Source organism: Drosophila guanche, unplaced genomic scaffold (genome assembly GCF_900245975.1).
Source record: "Drosophila guanche unplaced genomic scaffold, DGUA_6, whole genome shotgun sequence".
NCBI lineage: Eukaryota > Metazoa > Arthropoda > Insecta > Diptera > Drosophilidae > Drosophila > Drosophila guanche.
Window position 1 is genome coordinate 107561 of NW_022995780.1, and position 21322 is coordinate 128882.

General features: G+C 43.6%; 8 protein-coding genes and 1 long non-coding RNA gene across 11 annotated transcripts in view; 6 read left to right on the top strand and 3 right to left on the bottom strand.

Moving 5' to 3' along the window:
- The window catches only part of LOC117591398, a 3231-nt gene extending 2267 nt beyond the window's left edge, over nt 1-964 (top strand). The window contains exon 8 of the mRNA XM_034284643.1: nt 148-964. Coding sequence (XP_034140534.1) covers nt 148-885 — 738 coding nt within the window. The 3' untranslated portion in view covers nt 886-964. The remainder of the gene's footprint in view (nt 1-147) is intronic.
- A 2854-nt stretch (nt 965-3818) lies between these two features.
- Nucleotides 3819-4859, bottom strand: LOC117591415. The gene is made up of 3 exons (XR_004574391.1): nt 4604-4859; nt 4348-4466; nt 3819-4289 (listed from the first exon to the last, which is right to left on the bottom strand). It is a non-coding gene; the product is annotated as an uncharacterized LOC117591415 (long non-coding RNA).
- A 1745-nt stretch (nt 4860-6604) lies between these two features.
- LOC117591414 (cytochrome c oxidase subunit 6B1) lies at nt 6605-10490 on the bottom strand. The gene is made up of 2 exons (XM_034284668.1): nt 10399-10490; nt 6605-7156 (listed from the first exon to the last, which is right to left on the bottom strand). The coding sequence occupies exon 2, from the start codon at nt 7129-7131 to the stop codon at nt 6898-6900; it is 234 nt and encodes a 77-aa protein (XP_034140559.1). The 5' UTR covers nt 7132-7156; nt 10399-10490; the 3' UTR covers nt 6605-6897.
- LOC117591408 (pre-mRNA-splicing factor CWC25) lies at nt 7219-10486 on the bottom strand. 3 transcript variants are annotated; one of them, XM_034284661.1, is made up of 3 exons: nt 10399-10486; nt 9602-9854; nt 7219-9156 (listed from the first exon to the last, which is right to left on the bottom strand). In XM_034284661.1, exon 3 carries the CDS (start codon nt 9143-9145, stop codon nt 8048-8050), a length of 1098 nt encoding a protein of 365 aa, XP_034140552.1. In that variant the 5' UTR covers nt 9146-9156; nt 9602-9854; nt 10399-10486; the 3' UTR covers nt 7219-8047. The 3 variants fall into 3 exon arrangements, with proteins under 3 accessions (XP_034140552.1, XP_034140551.1, XP_034140553.1); XM_034284660.1 differs by having other exon boundaries at nt 7219-9169; XM_034284662.1 differs by lacking the exon at nt 10399-10486 and adding an exon at nt 10131-10389 and having other exon boundaries at nt 7219-9854.
- Nucleotides 10491-13752: 3262 nt separating the features above from the next.
- On the top strand, nt 13753-14613 carry LOC117591411 (ribonuclease P protein subunit p20). The gene is made up of 2 exons (XM_034284664.1): nt 13753-14022; nt 14087-14613. The coding sequence occupies exons 1-2, from the start codon at nt 13852-13854 to the stop codon at nt 14579-14581; spliced, it is 666 nt and encodes a 221-aa protein (XP_034140555.1). The 5' UTR covers nt 13753-13851; the 3' UTR covers nt 14582-14613.
- LOC117591413 (transmembrane protein 203) lies at nt 14566-15096 on the top strand. The gene has a single exon (XM_034284667.1). The coding sequence runs from the start codon at nt 14598-14600 to the stop codon at nt 15033-15035; it is 438 nt and encodes a 145-aa protein (XP_034140558.1). The 5' UTR covers nt 14566-14597; the 3' UTR covers nt 15036-15096.
- Nucleotides 15097-15170: 74 nt separating this feature from the next.
- On the top strand, nt 15171-17215 carry LOC117591407 (beta-parvin). The gene is made up of 4 exons (XM_034284659.1): nt 15171-15384; nt 15786-15875; nt 15929-16200; nt 16276-17215. The coding sequence occupies exons 1-4, from the start codon at nt 15264-15266 to the stop codon at nt 16894-16896; spliced, it is 1104 nt and encodes a 367-aa protein (XP_034140550.1). The 5' UTR covers nt 15171-15263; the 3' UTR covers nt 16897-17215.
- Nucleotides 17216-17668: 453 nt separating this feature from the next.
- LOC117591410 (FAD-linked sulfhydryl oxidase ALR) lies at nt 17669-18920 on the top strand. Its single transcript, XM_034284663.1, has 3 exons — nt 17669-18091; nt 18153-18388; nt 18444-18920. The coding sequence occupies exons 1-3, from the start codon at nt 17720-17722 to the stop codon at nt 18604-18606; spliced, it is 771 nt and encodes a 256-aa protein (XP_034140554.1). The 5' UTR covers nt 17669-17719; the 3' UTR covers nt 18607-18920.
- Nucleotides 18921-19507: 587 nt separating this feature from the next.
- LOC117591412 lies at nt 19508-20562 on the top strand. Its single transcript, XM_034284666.1, has 2 exons — nt 19508-19587; nt 19653-20562. The coding sequence occupies exon 2, from the start codon at nt 19679-19681 to the stop codon at nt 20237-20239; it is 561 nt and encodes a 186-aa protein (XP_034140557.1). The 5' UTR covers nt 19508-19587; nt 19653-19678; the 3' UTR covers nt 20240-20562.
- The last annotated feature ends 760 nt before the right edge of the window (nt 20563-21322 follow it).

The following is a 21322-nucleotide window of genomic DNA, read 5'->3' on the forward strand; positions in this document are numbered from 1 at the left end:
AAAAATTATTTTTATTACACATCTACATCTCCTCCCTTTTGTGGAAAAAAAAAAAAAAAAAAAAAAAAAAAAGGGGGGGGGGGGGGGGGGGGGGGGGGGGGGGCTGGGTAGTAACCTGTAACTTGGTCCTTATATTCTCCTCGATAGATGCGTAAAATGGGTCTGCTGGAAATCCAGCAAGCCTGCGCCAAGATGCGACGAAGGCGATTCCCTTCATCGGTGGAGGTTGTGCGAAAAGTGCTGCGGAAAACACGCTACACATTCTTCAAGGGACCCATCGACGACTACGAGTCCTATGTGATGGGTGAGGGCTATGAGGACAGCGACGAGCTGCAGTCGCCAGTGTACTCCAGCTGGGAGTCGTCATCCGATGAGAGCAGCCGCACGCCCAGCAGCGATGAGGCAGAGGTGGAGAGCGAGACCGAAGGCTCGGAGATATTCACCGCCTCGTCGGCATCGGAGTCGCCGGAGCCGCTTTCGGGCAAGGAGTCGGGGGCGGATATGGGATCAAAGCCACAATACGAGACGCACTTCATAGACGTGGCATCGCTGACATTCGGAGCCATCTTCGGGCTGGGTGAGAAGATGCAACACCGCAACATAATGACCCGCACCCACGTGCAGTGTTTGGTCATTCCGCGCTTCTGGCTGTTCGAGCCGGCTCAGAATCCTGGCAACTTTTGGCAGCGAAAGCGCTTCTTCGTCGAGTCGAATCTACCCACCAGGGAGACGCTGTTCAACGACTTCGTCAAGACGCGCAATTGGCAAAATTTTAGCAACAGCTATCTTCGGGAAGTGCTGAGCGATTCGAGCACCTGCAGTTGGACAAGGCCCGAGGATATTCCCATCGTTGCTCGCATTATGGAGACCACCGAAGACTCTTGAATCGATCATAGCCACAGTTTTACATACATATGCCACACACATACATACAAACATACATCTTATGCGCGTATATTTTGTTACACAACACAAAGAACACAACGGTTAAAAAATAAATATGCGCATGGGGTACGGCCCAAGGTACCAAAGCAGAAAGAACAAAAAATGGCTTTGATCTCTGATATGGGTTAAGTCTTTGCTAAAATATACCCAAAGGGATGGGATATTTTCCAAGAAATGCCAGCACAGGCTGGCATTTAGGTCCATTACCTAAAGGGAACAAAACAAAGTTCCAAAAGGACTTATTAGAAGAAGAAGTTAGGGATATTTAAATGCAGCTTTTTGACAGCACGTTGCCGTTTTATAGTAAGGGAAATTTGAATGCTTCTTACGGTATTCGTCTGCCTTATGGTTCACACGGCAGACGAGGCGAGCGTCTTAAACAAAGCCAGAGAGGTACTTATTTCGGGTTGACGAAACACTATTAGCTAGAAATATAATTCTTATTACAGAGTTAGGACCAAAGCCAACTTGACCATGCTGACATAGAAAAGATTATCACTAAACAATTCACTGGGGTCACCAGTGGGGGGTACCCTAGAGTAAGTAAAGCTTGTAAGAAGGTCACGCTGTTCCCGGTTGAGCACATCGGTGGAGCACAACAACTTACGGACAACGTCGAAGCCCATTGCGGAAGCCAGGTGTGGGCCGTTACGGGTTGCACCTCCACTACTATTACCACCTTCTGCAAAAGGGAATCGGAGGGCTCCTCCGCGAAGGGGCTACACTCCGGAGGCACTGCGCATTGTCGCTCTCAAGTCAGCCACCTGGAGCCCATCGCCCTCGTGGACGATGGGGTCATTATCATCGACAACAGACACGCCACAATCAGTTGTGATTCCGATACGTTGGCTGAAACCTCCGGGACGCAACTAGTCGCCTTCGACAACATCGCCACCTTCAACAGCTCCCGTTTCCGGAATCGCGACAACACAAAAAGTCGGGTTCCCCGAATCGCCGGAATCGGTGCCCGCCATGAACATCACGGGGCACCATAAGGTCCAGGGGCTGCCATTCTTACACCAGCTCAGCGAGGAGCCATCGCCATCATCGTCTACTACAGATCCCTACTTAGGAAGAGGATTTGGTCGAGGTCAAAGCGATGATAGAGAACTAGAGGGGTTCGAGGTCGACCACTCTTGAAGAGGGGGAGTAGTTAACACTCCCTTCCAGCAGCAGAGAATCAGCACTGGCACCAGGTTTCATCGGGCAGGGACACATCCGCCGGCAGCGTCTGCACGGGTTGCTGTCGAGGTCTGCATTTCAGTTTATAACTGATATTTAGTATTTTAGTCTTTACTCACAATTTAAACCGTGCCAGTGAGCCGTAGGCCGAGCCACGGAAATAAGAGCAGATATTTAATTTATATAAGTTAACAAGAGTTAACTGAATTGACCACTGGGTGGGACGAATTCTGCAATATTGTAAAATGAGCAGTTTCGTCACCCGTGGGATCCACTTAGAGTAGTAGATAGATCGTATGTGAAAGCGGGGAAAATAAAGACAACCCCATTGAGGTAAGCCCAGTACGGAACCACTCGTTCAGCCGTCTTAGCACTAGCCATGGGGATAATATTACATATATTATTATGAGCAAAGATCCTTTCATAACTGCGGTACAAACTAAGAACAAAAAAAGAATTCCAATAGATTCAGGCGATCAACGCAAGTTACTAAGTTACTAATCTACATACATACGTACGACTGTATTCAATTTAAGTAATATATAAAATTAAAATGCAAGCACACAAAGAGCCTTGAAAGACATTTGACATTGCCAGACAGAGACATCCATCCACGCATTGTACTTCTACTTCTATGTATATTGAATCAGTTTATTTTGTTTCCCTTTCCTTTGTGTTGACGTTGATTAGATTTAAGTTAAAACTACTTCTTGATATTTTATCAACCATTATTTTTGTTCCCCCGGCTTCTAAGTTACCATTGCATTTATGATGGATGTTTACTGGCTTTCAACAGTAGTGTTTACGCCAAACTAATTTAGCAATTAGTATTTTGTATAAGTAAAATGAATTTGTAGCATTGTTGCATTTACGACATACTCACAGAAGTTTGTTGCTTTAGAACATACATGTAATATGTGAATACGATAGAGACAGAGGAAGAACATGCATGTAATAGGTGAATATCGAAGTTGAAAAGAAGAAGATTATTAAATTGAATTGAATTCCGACTCGGTCGAACCAGCAGCACTTGGCTTTTTATTTCGAGATTTTGTTTCCGAACTGGTTGCGAGGAGTTGCCGAAACAAGTAGTGTCTCATATAGATATACTGGCGGATACTGGCGGTGGTATTGGACACACAGAAGTCGCTTCTGTGGCGCCCTCTCTCTGCATTTAAGAGAACTCTTGTCAGACAGGGGTTTCCATTCAAGTCTATAAGAGCACTACCAGCTGCATACTAAAGAGGTGAACATTCTGAAAGAAAAAAACACACACACATAATAATAATAATTACGGAGGCAGAAGGGCAGGGCTATATTTATATTATATCTATCTAATATATCCGTCTCCGAGTACATACTAGACATAAGATTCACCCTGAGATGGACACTTTTGTATAGAATTAAATGAAATAGATTTCCATTCTCCATGATCTTAACTTAACATCTCTCAAACTACGAGTATCTATGCGAATCCAAGGTTCGAATGGCCTCCCTCCTGTACACACACACACTCTTTATAATATTCAAAAATAATAACAACTACAATGAATAAACCATGCAGGCCAAACAGAATGGATGGGCCTTTTTCTCACTTGGTTGCCAAAATTGAGACTTTTCGGAATAAATACTGGGGCAGCACAAGCTTCTCTATTTTCAGCTATTTGGAATCAAACAAAATCATAATGGCATCGATTTTAAATTGCATTTAATTGCGTAATTTAACATGATAAGTAAGTACGTAACTTAAGCATTAATTGTTATTGAACATATTGAACAATTGTGCACTTGTGTGAGCTGTGCTCGTCAATGCTTTCAACCGCCGAAAAGAGCATTGACCCAGTGCTCTTGGGGTCTTGTCTTTTAAGAATTAAATAAATTGTTAAGTTGTGTAAATGATTAAACATAACGAGTTGTGTAATAAATATTCGCTGCAATTGCTGAGATATCCTTGGTCTTGTATGCCAAGGATCTGGTAGGATTGGCTGTGCTGACCCCTATGGGTCTTACGTGTCTTCAACAATTATATTAAATTGTTAACTTGTGGCAATGTTTAAACATACAGAGGTAAGTGTGTGCCAGATATTGCTGCAATTGCTAGATATCCTTGGACTCGTGTTTTCTTCCATCGCCGGAATTCTTGTTTTTGTGTGTGTTTCAATCTAAATTAAAATTAATTTATAAAAACCACTGACTTTTGTTTAACTTTATTTTACTTACTCTCTGATTTCGGGAATGGTTTGTTGAAGAGTGGAATACAACAGGCAGTTAGCTGCCAGTCGGTGTGTTTACCGAAAGCCAACAGGCCAAACAGGGCGGAAAGGCCAGTCGCCAAAAGACTATATCGAAATATATAAATAAAAGCAAAATCAGCTCGGGAAAGTACAGTTGCTGCTTAAAAGCAGCTGGCAACCCTATCAGCAGTCGGGTTCCATAACCCTTTTTATGGGTTTGTTTTGCTCATTTTTGTACTTACTTGGCGATGGCTTTTCCTAGTTGCTCCGTGAGGGCCAGAAGCGAAAGTGTAAGTGTAAGGGCAGTGCTTCTGCCCGGTACGTGTCTAATGTCAATCAATCAATCAAATCATATCATATCAATCAATCAATTAATCACTGCTTGGGAATGGAATGAACTTCGTTTTCTTTTCCGCATTACAAAAATGTCAGAGCACACTTACGAGTAAAACTGTTCGTCAATCAAATGTAAATGGTAAAATATTAAATATTAAAAAAATATATTGACACGAAAGGAAGGAAATGAAGGTAACTTGCGAAAACCATTCAGCACAATTAATTATTAACCAACTGAAAATTAATTTAAATTTTGAACGAAACAATTTGTTTTCAATTTTGAAGAAACATTTTTTCTAGAGACATATATTAATTTTTCACTTAAATTTTTTTTGACTTTTCCGAAATTTTAAATAAATTTTGTTTTTTTCCGACTCTACAAAAGTAGATGTGTTCTCTACTGCTCTAGACAGTTTACTTGTAAATTTAAATGTATTTCAAAATTTGTTTGATTTCATTCAGGAGATCTCATTTTTGGTGCTTTTCTAAGATTTCCTAGTCACGCTGCCCATACTCTTATCATTTATCATTTCCTATGAGGCATGCTGAAGCCAGTGCAAACTCACCCATTTGAAGCTGAGAGTACAGTATGTATGGGCATAGACGCCCTATTTGTGTTCTGCAAAACCTATTGACTCCTCTCTCGACTTGTGATTGGACTGAGACTTTGACTATGACTCGCACTCGATTCAGGTCAGAGCTCGAACAGCAGTGTCTCATACGAAAGGCTGCCTGAAATCCTGAATCTGGCAAGAATATCGCAAATTCCGAGGCAATGGGGCACAGTACAAAGCTTTCGATTGATCAGATTCAACTGCAACAACTCGAATAAGGAAATATCCGTGCAACACATCTGGAATATATGGACTTGTTTCCACTGGAGAGAATATATTCCACTTTTTTACCCAGTTGAAGGCGTTTTTAATTGGTTCAATGCGAGTCTTATGACAAAACACAACTAATTTCGTTAGACCTAACATGCCACTGCAAGAGGCACTCTGCCTTTACCTTTGTTCCCATTCGATGGCCACATTAAACACTAAAACTCGACAAAAATTATATTTTTTTTCATTTCATTCTTCATTTAAAAACTTCAAACCATTTATAGACAAGTTAGTACAATCCCCTTATTAGCCACTAGACATGAGCTTTTGTCGGAGTTGAAAGAGTAGTTTGGTTTGTCTCTCTATCGGCTCACAATATCTGCCAAGTTGTTTGTTTTTCAAGCTAATCCAGCCCATGGTGAAATTACTACTAACAAGGTTACGTTGTCCGCTGTGGGGAGGACCATGGTAAAATTACTAACAAGGTGACGTCGTCAGCTGAGTGGAAGAGCACCAGATTATTCACCACACTCTCTCAGCTCTCAGAGAGGCAAGCGCTAGAGAGAGATAGCAAACGTTTATTAGTAATTTCACCATGATTTCACCATGAGCTGGTGTTCCTGGTGAGAGGGCACTGTGGTGAATCCGTCACCTTGTTACTAATTTCACCATGGGGAGGACCACTAACTTATTCACCAAGCTCAAAAAAACAAGCGCTAGAAAGGGTTGAAGATAGCGTGTTGGTCCTGAAAAGTGATTGCCCTATGGTGAAGAGGACAGCTTGAAAGTAATTAAACCATGTTCTAGGCAACACACAGTCTCTGCGTCCGATTACTTACCACCATAAATATATATACGTATAATATATATATAAATACGTGTAGTATTAGCTAGCTAGGAGAGGCAATGGATCGATCATTTGCTGCTCGGCATGCAAACAAATTAAATCGTTTGTGTGTTCACTTTTAATTTTTAGTTGCATGGAAACAGCGTTTAACAGTGACCCGTGTTTTTGCAGTTCTGCAGTTCTGCAGTTCTGTCGCTCCACGACAACAGAAAGGACAAACAAAAAATCGAATCGAATCGAATTGGTATTCACAGAATTGAACAATTGTGTATTTGTATTTAGTCAATGCTTTCTTCACCTCCGGAAAATAATAACATAAACAGTTTTGGTGTGTGACATTATTGCTGCAATTGTTAGATATCCTGGCTCTGGGATGTTGGATAACACACAACCCTCTGCTCTAGTTGGGCCTGCTTATTGTTGCTATTTAACGTGTCGTGTTGTTGCACAGTTGTTCTGTGTGGTGTTTGTTTTGCTTAGCGTGTAGTGTAGGGTTGGTGTTTTTACTCTGCTTCTGCATCTGGGATGCTTAGATGCGGCCCGGGAATGTGCCGCTCTCGCGCTGATCGTCCCACTTCTCCACCCAGGCGTTGGGGCACATCGTCTTGTAGACCTTTTGGAAATAGTTGCAGGGTGCAAAGTCCTCGCCGCGCTTCTTCTGGCAGCGATGGAAGTCGATGTACGACTGGTAACAGTAACGGGTCACGTTCTGGTTGGGGAAACGTGGATCAAACGGGGCGGTCTCCAGCTTATAGGCCGACATGTTGCTGCTGTCTAGTGACTTGTCGCTATTTTTGTTTTTAGACATGAAAAATTGCATATAGACTTTAGTTAATAAAACAAAATTAAACAAAAACACCACAAAAATTAAAAGGAAACCAAGCAAATTGTAAACCAAGGTAGAGAGGGGATAAGACGGGAAAGAGAGAGAGAGAGGAGATAGATAGATAGTCGGTTGACAGTCAGTTGAAGGTCGGTTAATATGTGGAAAGTTACATAAATTATAAATAATTGAATTAAGGAACAGGAAATTAGGAAATGATTCGTAAGCGAGTCGAGTCAAGTCGAGTGTTTTTTTGGTTGGTGCATGGAACGTATACGGAGAGAAAGAGATAGATTATAAAGAATCATATTGGTTAGTTTTGCCTCATGGTTTGTGCGCGCTATGCATTATGCATTATGCATTATGCACTATATAATATGCTTGCACATGTATATGCATGTATTATGTATGTATATATATATATAATATAGAAAGAGTTACACATACAATTCGTATAAATCAACTACGCTACGATACTTATGAGCTATTCTATTTTCAATCATTTGTATTCTTATACTGAGGCAGCGGCTACGGCTTCGTCCCTTAACGTGTATCAAACTTACATACTAATATATGTATACATATATGTATATAAAAAAAAACTTAAAAAAAAAATACATCGATTGATCGTAATTTACATTTTGGAAACTACAATTCAATGCGAATCCTACGACTACTATCATCATTTGCATAAGTAATTTAAATGTGAGCTTGCAGGCGCGCGGGTATTTGCCTAGTCTGAGCCTGGCTGGTGGCTGTGGTGCGGGGAATAAAGCAAGGAAGGAGGGAAGGATCGCTCCTGAAGGGAGCGTGGTAGTGTCTTCTGCGTTCAAGTTTATTTTTCCACTTTTGTTCCCTACTTGACCAACGGACGCTTGCCATTGTCCGTGTCACAGGCATTGCTTTTGTATTTGTTGACCTCGGCTAGATACAGTGACCAAAAGTCTTTCGGATCCACTTCCTGTTCATTTTGTGTCTTCAATTTGGCCACCATGCCGGTCTTTAGCACCTTGCCGCCGCGCCGCCTACCCACCATGGGTGGCGGTGGAGCAGACTTTCCGGCTGCCGCAGCGGCAATGTAGGGCGCTGTCGCACTGCTTACAGCTCCCACTGCAATGGCGGGAAGACAGGGTATGCCCGGATTAACCTCTACTGGTGGCTGCAGTTCCGTACTGCCCGATACGAGCACACTGCTCTCCAATTGATAGTCCTGGCCGACCTGCAGCTGCAGCTGCTGCCTCTTCTCCGACTGCATTTTCTTGAACATCTCCATGAACGAGCCATCATTGGCAAAGACTGGATGCGACGGCGGCTCAGGCTTGCGTGGCGGATACACTTTGCCCTCTCTGGCCAGGGCTTCGCGCAGCTTCTCCTCCATTTCACGATGAATTCGCTCCTTGTCGAATGGCTCCTCTGTGTCTAGGTTGTAATAGGCGCCTACCGCGGACATGGCATGGGATCTGCTGTTAGCTGGCTGGGCCTCATTGTGTGAATTCGGATGTGCACCATTCGGATCTCCAGATGATTGGCGATGGCGTCGCTGACTGGAACTGGAGCTAAGGCTGCCTCCGACTCCGACTCCGCTACCGGACGCAGGCGAGTCTGAACGACAATAATGTCCAGAGCGTCTGGAGTAATCGCGGTCACGGTCCCGATCCCGTGAACGCTCCCTGGAGTCCCTTTCGCGATGGTAGCGCGTCGGCTGCTGTTGACGTCGCTCGTCGTTCCGCTCGTCACGTCGTCGCCGTTGGCCCGAACGGTCTGCGGAACGACTGCGAGATCGGGAGTGAGAGCGGCTGCGACTGTAGCGTCGCCGCTCTACGGAGCGGCTACGATCCCGTCTATGCGAGCCGGATGCATGGCGCTCGGGATAGCCGCGCTGGCCGCGTCCACCGCGCCGCTGCTGGTCTGTCGGATGATCCTGCTGATAGTAGGGCAAGCGAGCGGCCGACATGTCGGGTTGATCTGCAATTCGAAACTGTGCCGCGTTAAATCAAGCAGTTGCAGTTTTCGCATTTACGGAATACCTATGCATACACAATATCTGTATCTGTTTTCTTTTCTGTATATCTGTAGGTTGTGGTTCAAAATCGCTAATCGTTCCTTGTGGGTCGGCAAACAGTTTCTGGTTTCCCCCGACCTGGCTGGAGCTGGAGCAGCTGGTCTCCAGCAGCCAGCACTCAGCCAGGTGAGGCAACGAGATTATTATATGGAATAAGAACTGAGCACCACCTCACAAGATATATCCGCACATATGTATGGGGATCGGATTCTTATGCAATTTGGATACTTGGATTTAGTAGACTCGATAGTGAGTCCTTGGATTGTTGATTCTTTGTTCTTGTTCTTGCTCTTGTTATTTCTTTTCTTTTTGATTGACTTGATTAAAATGAGAAATGGTAAAATTTACTTGTTTGCGTTTGTCCACTAGGAGAGAAGAGATGATGATTGCCGGCCAAGATCAAATGTTTCTCCGCATTCGCTTCCGCCGGTTGTTTCTATTATCCAGGCTGGATTATCCGTCGTTTGATGGCTTTGCCTGCTTGCTGAATGGCTGGCTGCCTTGTCTTGCCTGCCTGCTGGCTTGGCTGTGATTGATTTTGTGCTTGTTTAACTCTGACTCTTGGTATGTGAGGACTCTGAAATCGTATCGGATATTCGGCCTGCATGGAAAAATGACTTGAACGCATGAATACAAAACGTTACTTGAACCAAAACGTTGTGCAAGGAGGTTTGGTTTATCTTTCTTTTCTACATTTGTGGTTAGGAATATACTTAGGCTTCTGGGGGGGCACATCGCACATCGACTTGCGATTGGGTGGTACTTTTCGAATCGATTCAATTCTTTTCTCTTTCATTTTTTTTTCATTCGGTCGCCACTCTTAAGACTTATGTAACTCGATGTTGAACTTAGATGGCTCTCTTACTTGGTAACTTACTTATGCAGATGATGTAGAATTTTGTAAATCAAACTACTTGAAGTATATACAAATAAACGAGTTATGTAATTTGATTTGCACTATTTTTCCTTCTGCCAATGCCTCAGCAGCGGACAGATGCGTGTGTGTGTGTATGCGTGCGTTCGGTTGGCCACAAGATTGCTCGTGGGCATTTTGGGTTGCATTTAATGCAATTTGAATCAATACCGAGGCTTACAGTTTGCTTGCAAATGCAATTAGAATTGCGTTTCTGGGTCGAAAAACATACCTTTGTTGTTCCAAAATGTTAGACGAAAAATTTTCAACGAACCCCTGATGACAGAATAGCAGTGTGACCGCGAAATTATCGATACAATATACCGTCAGGGTTTCGTAGATAATTCAAAATATACCCTTGCATCTTCAAAATATACTGCAAATACACCGTAGTCTTAAATCAGATCCTTGATTTTGATGTTCTATTTGATATTACCAGCTGGTTGGGACTCTCAGCTTTTAAAATGTATTTTAACTCGAATCATCATTCAATTCCAAAAAAATATATTTGACATAGTTAATATAATAAAACCATTTAAGCAACCGCTTTTAATAATTAACAATGACTTTGTCTTAGACTGACATGCTTTTAAACTTTTTTTTGTTTGTACTATGTATATACCGATCTGTATCTACAATCTGCAAATTTTGAAAGTAATTCATTGAGATTGTGACTGTTTCGAAGGACAACTCCTTCATCATCAGCAATCCAATGGAAAAAATTGGATCAACTGTGGAATGTGGATCAACTATTGGAAATTCTCCAATATCAATGGATCCAATCTCCAATGTCCAATATCTCCAATATTTTCAATTGGAACAACTGCATCTACTGTAACTTCACCAATTTTATATTTGGGAAATGCTACAGAATTTGTAGCCATTTGCTGAACGAAGCCAACTTTAAGCCAGAAAATGTCGCACCCAACGGTGGTAGCCACCATTAACATGGAGGAATTGGACTCTGCCGACGATAGCGAAGAGAATGAGCTGGCCATCCCACATTAAATGGCCGCGACACCAACGAGCTCCATGCCAACAGCCGCGCGGTCGGGCCTAATCAGCAGCAGCACTTTCCTATAAGGAGATCAGGACGTTGATTTGGCACCATAGAAGCGTTGTCATTTACATACTTGTGATTGCCAGCTTGTGCTTGTGGCCATGCCTTGGTCATCTGGACGTGAATTAACAATTCCATCTATCCCAACGACTTCATTCGATGCCAATCTGCAAGAGAAACGAGAAGGGACGTGTGAAACGCTTCTTCAGTAATTTTAAATTTTTTCTTCATCTGTCATCTACATCTACAACACTTCTCACACCAGCACGCTCCTTTAGCTCGCCTCCCTTCCCTAGACCCACACACTGCATACTCGGGGTAGAGGCAGAGGCAGAGGCCGCACACTGCGCGAAGCAGAGTGTGAATAAGAGAATGTGCAAACAACAAATATAAGCTGCGGGACGGGGTGGGTTTAGCCACTGCAAATTTAATCTTCATTGTGGCTATAATAATGATCCAATCGGATCATTCTTTCTTTTATCTTTAAAATTGAAGGTTTGGGAGGTTGTCGGCCTTTTGCATGGGCGGAAGGGGGCGGGGCTCATTTTTTAAATACACTTGTAGCAGTGTGAGCATACAGAAGCCTGGATGCAAAATTTGGTGGCTCTAGCTTTTATGATCTCTGAGATCCAGGCGCTCAAAAAGACGGACGGACAGACAGGCATGGCTCAATCGACTCGGCTATTGATGCTGATCAAGAATATATGTATATACTTTATGGGGTCGGAAACGTTTCCTTCTGTGCGTTACATAGAACCGTTATTCGCGGGCGAACCGCCAGTTTTCGGGTATCCTTTATGGTCTCCTCCACACCGATTTCTTTAAAGAATTAATTTGTATTTCTTAATTGGAGCTGGGGGCAGCAGTTACCCGATAATCCATTGATCTCTATTTCGAATTGGGGCATGGCTCAAACGCTTCCGAGTGACTGTTCAAACTTAACTCCTGGGGAAACTTGGGCAAACTTGGGGAAATAAAACTTATTGTAAATGTTTATTGTAGCCACATATCCCCCCTGTTAACGAACAAATTCGAATGAGCACGATATCGAACTGCGTTGAAAATCTTTAAGTTTCATTAAATTCTTAGTTTGCACCTAAACACCCATTTGTCAAAAGAAGGTTAATCGATCTCGGTCAACCACATATTTACTCGATTTTGATGTTCTATTTGATATTACTAGATTGCAAAGACTTTCACCACTGAAACAATAATTTAATCTGATTGAAGAATCCATTTTGCTTATTATAAATAGTCCTTTTTTTTTGGATTGTATACCTTATGACCTTATATTTTACGAATTTGAATTTTTCATTCAAATCACCTCCTCTGGAAGCACGGGAGCTTTGTCTTCAGATTTTAGCCAATGGGTTACCATTTCCACCAAGTGAAGCAGCCCCACACGATCAGCATGCTCCTGCATGTTTCGTCGGTACCTTGACCTGATGATTTTTAATTCTTTTATGTGGTTGGTGCCAGTAGTACTCCTTGTTATCAGACTGAATGTAGTTTATTTTAGTCTTAGTTGATCAACAAATTAATACGATTCGCAAAAAGTTGTTTGTGAGGGCAGGATGCTTAATGCTTAGCTGCCGCAATCACGCCGAACCGGGAAAAGTACTTTCCTTACTTACGGGCTAACGGGATTGTTGCCCCATTAATTATATTCGATTAAATGATGAATAAGAAATATAAGATTAGCCTTTGGGGACCAATTTGGCAAATTTTCAATTTTGAAGATTTTGAATGTGCTAACCCCATACTGGATATCACCAGCCAGCAGAACGGGGACTCGATGAAAACGGCTAAAATCGTGATAAATTTTCGCAATAATAAGAGTTTTCATCCAATCTAGTAGTCTACTCAACGAACATATCTAAATCCCATTAAAAATCTACATGATTTTCTTTAAAAAGGACATAATATCTGGCGAGGACATTACAAATTTAGTCGATAAAATGCCTAGGCATATTCTGAGTGTAATAGATGGGCCTTAGCAGAAAACATTTAAAAAAATGTATGAATTTAAAAAATTAGAAACGTGCAAAAGTTGATACATTGACTTTTTGAACAAAACATAACAACTTTTAATGAAGCCGATATTTTTTAGTTTTAATTAATGTTTTGTTTCATTGTCAAATAACTAAAGAATCTATTAAATTAAAGATGCGAAGGATTTAATAATTTTTACAGATTTTACAGGCGTTGAAACTGAAAAGTGGTAACCAAGTATCCGCGCCACTGTATTTCAAAAGCGGTTTTTTTTTTCAATTTAATTCAATCAATTAATTTTGTTTGAAATCTGTTTGAAATCTTCACGAAAATGTGTTACCTTCTCAAATATACCGTTGTTTACCAAACAATTGTCGAAATATACCTATATATACCGTACATATACCGTCGACTCAATCTCGACGTCAAAATATACCGTAAACGGTCAGCCTGCAGAATAGTGATGCGAAACGCAGAGTAATCGGAAGTTGTCAAAGATGTGACAGCTAGTGCCGGCGTGCCAGACCGTGGAAAATGTGTGTTGACTAATGCGCAACAATCGGTATAATTTGAGGTCTAGTTAAAACACACACCACAAAGAAAGTAATGGGATATAGTTAAGCTAATCTGATAATGGAAAGTAATGCACCTGAGCTCGGTGCGAAGCCAAGAACCAAAAATATAAACAGCCACTCTGGGCGAAACCAGGGCGACGGTGCCAGTCACAGAGTGGTGCGCAAGCTACCGCCTCGTGCTGCCAACGACCGCCGCAACATCTACATTACCAGCAAAACAGACTTCAAGGTGCGTACTAGATTGCGTTTAACAAATAATAGGATGGGTCATTCACACGCTTACACGATTGCAGGCACAGCAGAAGCGATGCAAGGAACTGCTCAATTCGGGCGTTAAGGAGATATTCTTGCATTGCATGGGCTACTCGATCACTCGCGGCCTCAACCTTGCCCTGCGTCTCATCAAGAACTCGGAGGGCGCTTTAGGCTACACCATCAACACCTCCACCATACAGCTAGTGGACGAGCTGCATCCGCTGTGTGATGAGGACGATATAACCTTTCGGCAGCGAAATAACTCAGCACTGCATATCAGGATCTTCAGCAACAACTTATTTAACATTGACGTGCCCCAGCTCCCGGCTCCGCCTGCTCTGCCAAAGGTCAGTCAACGCGAGCCGCCGAAGCCCCAACAGCCGAAGCAGCAACATCAGCACCCACAGAAGGCGAACTTCAAGAAACAGAAGGCAAAGGCCGCCAAGAAACAGAAGGCAAAGGCCGCCAAGAAACAGAAGGCAGAGGCCGCCAAGAAACAGAAGGCAGAGGCCAAGAAACAAAAAAACACCTAGGTTTCAAAAGTAAAAAATGTTCAAACTATCGGAGCTGGTGCGCTGGCTGGGCCTGACCGAGTTCGAGATCCTGGTCAACCTGTGCGGCCTGCTCGTGTTCACCATAACGCTAGCCTTTAAGATATCCGGCACCTTGAACGAGGTTTTCCCAGAGCTGATGAAGGACTGGTTCACCGTCTTCAGTCCCCTGTTCTTCATTGACATCTGCAATGCATACTTCTGCGTCATTGTGGGCATTCGCATGTATCTGGACTCTGACAACAAGCGCAAGGCGCTGCATCGCTTCATGTGGAGCACCTACTTCCTAGTGCTGATTGCCATATTCAAGTATCTGTTGTGTCTCAAGCTCTCGGGCAGAAATACGGCGCTGGAGTACAGCGAGGTATTCTCGCCAATATTTGTCTTACTGCAGCTGGTGGCAGTCCGAGCCTGTCAGCTGCCCAATTCTATATAAAAAAAAATACATGATTCGACCCCATAGCCTTAGAATAAATAAACCACTGTAAAACCATAAACCATAAAAAAATAATTTATCTAAACTATGTGCCACAAGTGTTGGGCAATGCCAGAGTCTTGAAAGGTGGCAACCCGATAAGAAATTATTGGAAACAATAACATAAAAAGTGCCTTGCCTTGCCTCGACGTCGTTTGTTTTTTGTTTTGTTTAGTTTATCGCGTCGCCATGTCCACTCTCAGTCGTCCAAAATCACCGCACACGCCCACGGCAATCAAAAAGGGCGAAAAAGAAGACAGCTTCTGGGACAAATTTAGCACATTGGGACGCAAACGCGGCACCCGCGAAGGTGAGAGCGAATGCTATGCTTAAAACACATTAAAATATATGATAAACATCATATAAGATTGTGTTAAACCAATCAAATCTCCTGTTACGGATCAAACTATCAATATGCGGTCGATGAGTATCCAGATAACGCCTTCAAGAACATCTAGGGAGCGTTTATGGGAGCAGATGTGACTTTGGCTCTGCCTCTGCATATGGGCTGTGCCTGTGTACTGGGTCCCCCAGCCATTGAGAACATTGCGTCATTTGTGACGCATACAAACAAGTTGTGATCTCTTTGTGCCTGTGTGTGTGTCTTGTTTGTTTCTGGGGTTTGGGGGCCACAGACTGCCTCATCAAAGGGCGTTCATTGTGTCGTCATTAGTCATAATAATCCCCCGATTCCCTTCTCGCCCCACGCAGTGAAGAAAATTCAAGAGGAGGGCAAATATGCCATCGACTCGCCGGGATCGCCCAACCAATATGACATACCACCCGAGGACTATGCTCTACGTAAGTAAATCCGCTAAATAAAAGATCGTCCTAAATGCCTTAATCCCCTGCAGGCGAACACGAGCAGCGGGCTGTCATCGATCCGCAGTCGATCAACGATCCAGAGGTGGTCAAACTGCAGAAGATTCTGGTCGATTGGATTAACGATGAGCTGGCGGAGCAGCGCATTATAGTCCAGCAGCTGGAGGAGGACATGTACGATGGCCAGGTGCTGCACAAGCTCTGGGAGAAGCTGACGGGCAAGAAGCTAGACGTGCCCGAGGTCACACAGTCGGAGCAGGGCCAGCACGAGAAGCTCAACATAGTCCTGAAGGCCGTCAACCATGTGAGTAGCTTCCTACAGCTTCCTGCGTCTAAAATTAATTTGATTAATAAATCAATTGTTTTCATCCGCAAACAGACACTCGGCTTTCATCAGAAAATACCCAAGTGGTCGGTGGCCAGCGTTCACTCGAAGAACATTGTGGCCATTCTGCATTTGTTGGTCGCTCTAGTGCGTCACTTCCGAGCGCCTGTGCGCCTGCCGGAGAACGTGTTTGTCACTGTGGTGATTGCTGAGAAGAATGCGGGCGTTCTGAATGCCCAAAAGTTCCAGGAACAAATCACCTCCGAGTACGATGACCTGGGCATGCGGTGTGAGAAGGATGCCTTCGACACGCTGATCGACTGTGCGCCGGACAAGCTGGCTGTGGTGAAAAAGTCCCTCATCACGTTCGTCAACAAGCACCTGGCGAAGCTGAACTTTGAGATAACCGATCTGAATACGGACTTCCGTGATGGCGTCTATCTGTGCCTGCTGATGGGACTGCTGGGTGGCTTCTTTGTGCCGCTGCACGAGTTCCATTTGACTCCCCAGGATCTAGACCAAATGGTCAACAATGTGGCGTTCGCCTTTGACCTCATGCAGGACGTGGGCCTGCCTAAGCCAAAGGCCCGGCCCGAGGACATTGTCAACATGGACCTAAAGTCCACACTGCGTGTTCTCTACAGTCTGTTCACAATGTTCAGGGACTATGCCTAAGCTTAAGCCTAAGTCATGTAGCCCACCACCCCCAACCCCCACCCCACCCCATCACTTTTACTCTAAATATTTTATTTTAATTTTTTGTTTTAAATGTGTTTATGCGACTATTTATGTGTATGTGTACGTACTATCTAACCATTGTCAGCTGCTCAGAGCTAACCACCCACGCCCACCCATCCATTCTCCCCATTTCCACATTTCCCTTCCCACGGCCAGTTGTTGTTAACTTGTCTTTACACAGCCCGTAGCTGTTACTAAATGAAATTTTACATTGTATATCGTATTAATAATAATAAATTAAAAGTGTGCCTTTGGACTAATAATAATAACACACAGACGAGACATTTTCTTTACATGTCACAAACACATTTCTAAAATTGTATATCGTCGTTTGTTGGAAATTTTCAATTATCATATGTTCATGCACAAACCCGATTCTGGTACTGGTCTCCACATGTGAGTACCATTTTAAAGGCAAAGAAACTAAGTCCGTTGTAGTTGGGCGCTTCGCAGTTTGATTACTTCAAATGATTCGATTTCCTGGAGCCCTTTGCCTATCGATCTGTTTACTTGCTACTTTAGTATTTTGGAGCATTTTCTAATATTTTCCAGTATTTACCAGTACATGTAAAATTCGTGTATAAATCCATGTTCGATTGCCATCAGACTTGTGGCTTTTCAGATGATAAATAGCTATATTTTTTGAATGAAGAGATGAGGCTAAAACACGCTTTTCCAATGCCTAAACTAGCATAAATTACTAGCCAAAACAAAAAACGTTTTCTACAAAAATGTGCCATTTTGCAACAAGGTGGCAACCATGCGATTGAATTTTACGACTTTCACAATAATTCGGCAAAGTTTCAAGATTTCAGGCGACCTGCCAGCAGCATCATCATTATTTGTTCTACGTGAACGTCACTATTTCCAGTATACCCAGCAAGAGCTCTTTGAGGACGCAGCCCGTCGGTACGTGCAACGTGCGCAGCGAAGCATCTTGCGATTCCTACGAGATCCCCATTCAAAAATAATGTCGGATACGGATCCTTCTTCATTCCGACGGCAGCAGCCCGAGCATGGTTTTGCCTCGCACAGACAACAGGCGAATCCCGATTCCAATTGTCGCACTTGCAATGACTTCAAGTCATGGTCAAAGCAGCAGCGCATAATGTCAAATGTGCAGAGCTCAAAGGTAACTCAAAAATGTTGTCCAAACCTTTTGGCACCCATCATAATCGGCCATTATCTTCTAGGACAAGCACACGACAGCGACAGAGAAGTTGACTGTAAACGCGGCAGAGCTGCCTCGAGATGATTGCCCGTTGGACAAAGTCAGCCTGGGCATCTCCACCTGGGGACTGCTTCACACGATGGCCGCCTTCTACTCAGAGAATCCGACTGACAACGAGAAGCGTGACATGAAATCCTTCTTTGAAGTACTCTCCCGCCTCTATCCGTGCGAGTTCTGTGCAAAGGATTTCCGCACTGAGTAAGTCTGCCACTTGCATTGCCGCCTGTATCTAAGTCGTGCGTTTTCCCCACAGTCTTGCCGTGAACCCAATCAATGTGAACTCTCAAAAGGAGCTGTCTTCGTGGCTGTGCATGTTCCACAATCGAGTAAATGACAAGCTCGGGAAGCCCCTCTTCGATTGCAACAAGGTGAACGAGCGATGGCGGGATGGCTGGCTAGATGGTTCCTGTGATTAGATGGATCCAATCATGGGACTTCCTACACCTCATAAGAGCCGTGACGGATTTCCAGGCCGTCGTTCCACCCACTCCCTCCTCCCCCACGCAACCATGTTGAGAAGACTTAACTCGCATTTTGCTCAACATGCACACGGTCGCCGCCCCCCCCCAACATCCAACATCTAGTCAGTGCTCAGGCAGTACTTCCTCCACTGGCGTGCCAAATTCCCGCTGAGCCTCTTTGCTAATATTTCCTTCTCCCCACGCAAATGTTTCAGCAATTATTGGTGAATGAGTTAAGATGTTAAATTATATGTATCAAACCAACCCAATTCAAATTCATTCTAGTTTATTCAACATCACTTTGATTGTGAGATTGAGGGCACATATGCAAAGGAAGTTCACATTTCACAACTCTCTTAATCTCTGTATCGTGACGGGGCTGTCTGATAAGAATGGAATGGCCCTTCGCAGAAGTAGCGGATTCTTCAGGTTCAGGTTTTTAATGTTCAGGTTCGGGTAGCGTTATATAAGCTACTTTTAGAACAAATATTCATGACCATGGCGATCGGCCCTCCTTATATTTTCGATTTTAAACAAGACAATTTTACCTATTGAACAATGTAACTACAAAATTTCTACTCATCAACTACACACATATGTAATTTTCAGTAGAGACACAGTGCTGCCAACCTTTCAACAGAAAAAAGCTGTTTTTAATTTGCAAAAAATTTAAACAAATCTAAAATATATTGAAATAATAACCTTAAAAAAACATATTTTTTGGATCTACGGCATTTTTTAGATGAGGTGATCTGATATTTAATAGGTTTCTATAGTACTTCATATACCTAATCGAGCTTTACCTGTCACTGAAATTGAAAAGACGCCAGATCTGACGGGAAACAGTCGAAATCGGCAGCACTGCTGTGCACGGCGCAGTTGGTCAACAAAAAAACAAACTTTAATTATTTTTTAAGCAGTCCACACGTGCGTTAGGTTAGTATCCGCCCGTGATAACGATTAAAACGGTCCTAGTAAATAAATATAAACCATCTCATTAGTGTTATTATGCCCAGACTGATGTAAGATGAACGCATTGCGCAACATATTTACATCGCGTACTTTAAACTACTTGCGCCAGAATGGACAGAACGCTATCCTTAATGCCACACAGCAGCCGGCGGTTGTGGACCCCAGCCTGCCCCTTTCCGATGCGGACAAAGCGCTGAAAGATGCCCGGCCATCGCCGCTATCCATACCGCGCTCCATCCTCGACGCCTGCCAGTTCACGGCCAAGCCGTTCGACATTGGCCGCTCGGCGGTTGCCCAGCAAAGTGGCTCACTGTCGCCCACAACGCTGAAGCGTTTTCGCCGCATGCAGCGTCGCATGGAGCTAGTATACCGCTGCAAGCTGTGCAACACACGCAACACGAAGACCATTAGCGAGGAGGCCTACTACAGCGGCGTAGTTATTCTCCAGTGCGACGGCTGTGCGGTCGATCACTTGATCAAGGATAATCTAGGACTGTTTGCCAACAGCGACGGCGACTCCAGCACCAGCACTGGCCGGCATATCGACCAGCTGCTCTCCGAGCGCCATGCCCGGGTGCACATCATCAAGGTGAATGAGCATGGCGAGCTTATTTAGGAGGAAAATCTAGTCAACGATCGACCATCATCAACTGATCCTGTCATCTGTCGCTTCAGTTTTCTCTGCGCTTTTGTCACCAGCAAATTCGGAACGGAACAATGAACATGCGCTCGAACAAACCAGAAACCAGAACCCAGAATATCTCATTAATTCTGTTCTAAATTAGTTGTTTTTTATTTCTGAGATACTTATAGCCTCAGGCTAAAATACAAATTTGTACAAAACAAAAAAATAGCAAACCAAACGTTGCACTCGAATTATTAAATTGTTGATGAGTAATCCAATGATTAAACAAAAAATTACTCCGAATCGAAAGCAAATTATTTAAATCTTGTTTTTTTTTCACTATTCCCAATCTAATCTATGTACCACACACACACACTGATTAATGTGTTTACCCCGAAATGTGAGCCGAAATGTGAGAACAGTGAAAGCTCTCTCGCCTAGAATAGATGGTCGGGTCGGTCGGTGTGTCGCAAAACATAGCCCAGAGAGCCATGGGACCCGGGCAATGTGGAGGGGGCTTGCCTGTCGCTAATTGATCGAATCGATCGAAACACAGCTCTCCGAGGGTGCTAATTATGCCACAGTCACAAATTTTGCCACACTGCTTGCCCAGTAACGGTGAATGGGTGGCGTGGTGTAGGGAGGGGGGGGGGGGGAGTCCAGTCTGCGTAGACCCGTGGCCCACGCCACATTGGTGTGATCGTTTCTGCGTCTTGGCCAAATGTAATTGGCGATAACTAATTTCCAGGAACTAACAGCATGGAGGAATCGTAGTAGGCTGATGGTCGGTCGGTAAATAAAACAATTGTTTTTATTTTTGTTTGTTTACTGATTTAAACCTATTTTATTCGAGAATGTTTCGAATGCACGCCATGTACATATGTAAGCTTCTTGTACACAATTGGTATGTATCCGCACTAAAATCTCATTCGATTCGATATTACTAGTATAAATAATAAAAGTGTAATTTCATTTGTTTGCTTTCCTTGTTCTTGTTCTTGATTTACATTTACATACATCAAACAGAAGGCGCCTCCTGACTTCTTTGCTTTCTTAAACGCTACTGGATAAAAT

What these genes read in the sequence shown, in the direction of transcription:
- LOC117591414 (XM_034284668.1), bottom strand. Translation starts at nt 7,131, where the DNA reads ATGTCGGCCTATAAGCTGGAGACCGCCCCGTTTGATCCACGTTTCCCC.
- LOC117591408 (XM_034284661.1), bottom strand. Translation starts at nt 9,145, where the DNA reads ATGTCGGCCGCTCGCTTGCCCTACTATCAGCAGGATCATCCGACAGAC.
- LOC117591411 (XM_034284664.1), top strand. Translation starts at nt 13,852, where the DNA reads ATGGAAAGTAATGCACCTGAGCTCGGTGCGAAGCCAAGAACCAAAAAT. An exon ending in CCAGCAAAACAGACTTCAAG is followed by an intron (nt 14,023 to 14,086) that starts GTGCGTACTAGA and finishes ACACGATTGCAG; the next exon opens with GCACAGCAGAAGCGATGCAA.
- LOC117591413 (XM_034284667.1), top strand. Translation starts at nt 14,598, where the DNA reads ATGTTCAAACTATCGGAGCTGGTGCGCTGGCTGGGCCTGACCGAGTTC.
- LOC117591407 (XM_034284659.1), top strand. Translation starts at nt 15,264, where the DNA reads ATGTCCACTCTCAGTCGTCCAAAATCACCGCACACGCCCACGGCAATC. An exon ending in CAAACGCGGCACCCGCGAAG is followed by an intron (nt 15,385 to 15,785) that starts GTGAGAGCGAAT and finishes CGCCCCACGCAG; the next exon opens with TGAAGAAAATTCAAGAGGAG. An exon ending in TCCTGAAGGCCGTCAACCAT is followed by an intron (nt 16,201 to 16,275) that starts GTGAGTAGCTTC and finishes ATCCGCAAACAG; the next exon opens with ACACTCGGCTTTCATCAGAA.
- LOC117591410 (XM_034284663.1), top strand. Translation starts at nt 17,720, where the DNA reads ATGCGATTGAATTTTACGACTTTCACAATAATTCGGCAAAGTTTCAAG. An exon ending in CAAATGTGCAGAGCTCAAAG is followed by an intron (nt 18,092 to 18,152) that starts GTAACTCAAAAA and finishes ATTATCTTCTAG; the next exon opens with GACAAGCACACGACAGCGAC. An exon ending in GCAAAGGATTTCCGCACTGA is followed by an intron (nt 18,389 to 18,443) that starts GTAAGTCTGCCA and finishes TTTTCCCCACAG; the next exon opens with TCTTGCCGTGAACCCAATCA.
- LOC117591412 (XM_034284666.1), top strand. Translation starts at nt 19,679, where the DNA reads ATGAACGCATTGCGCAACATATTTACATCGCGTACTTTAAACTACTTG.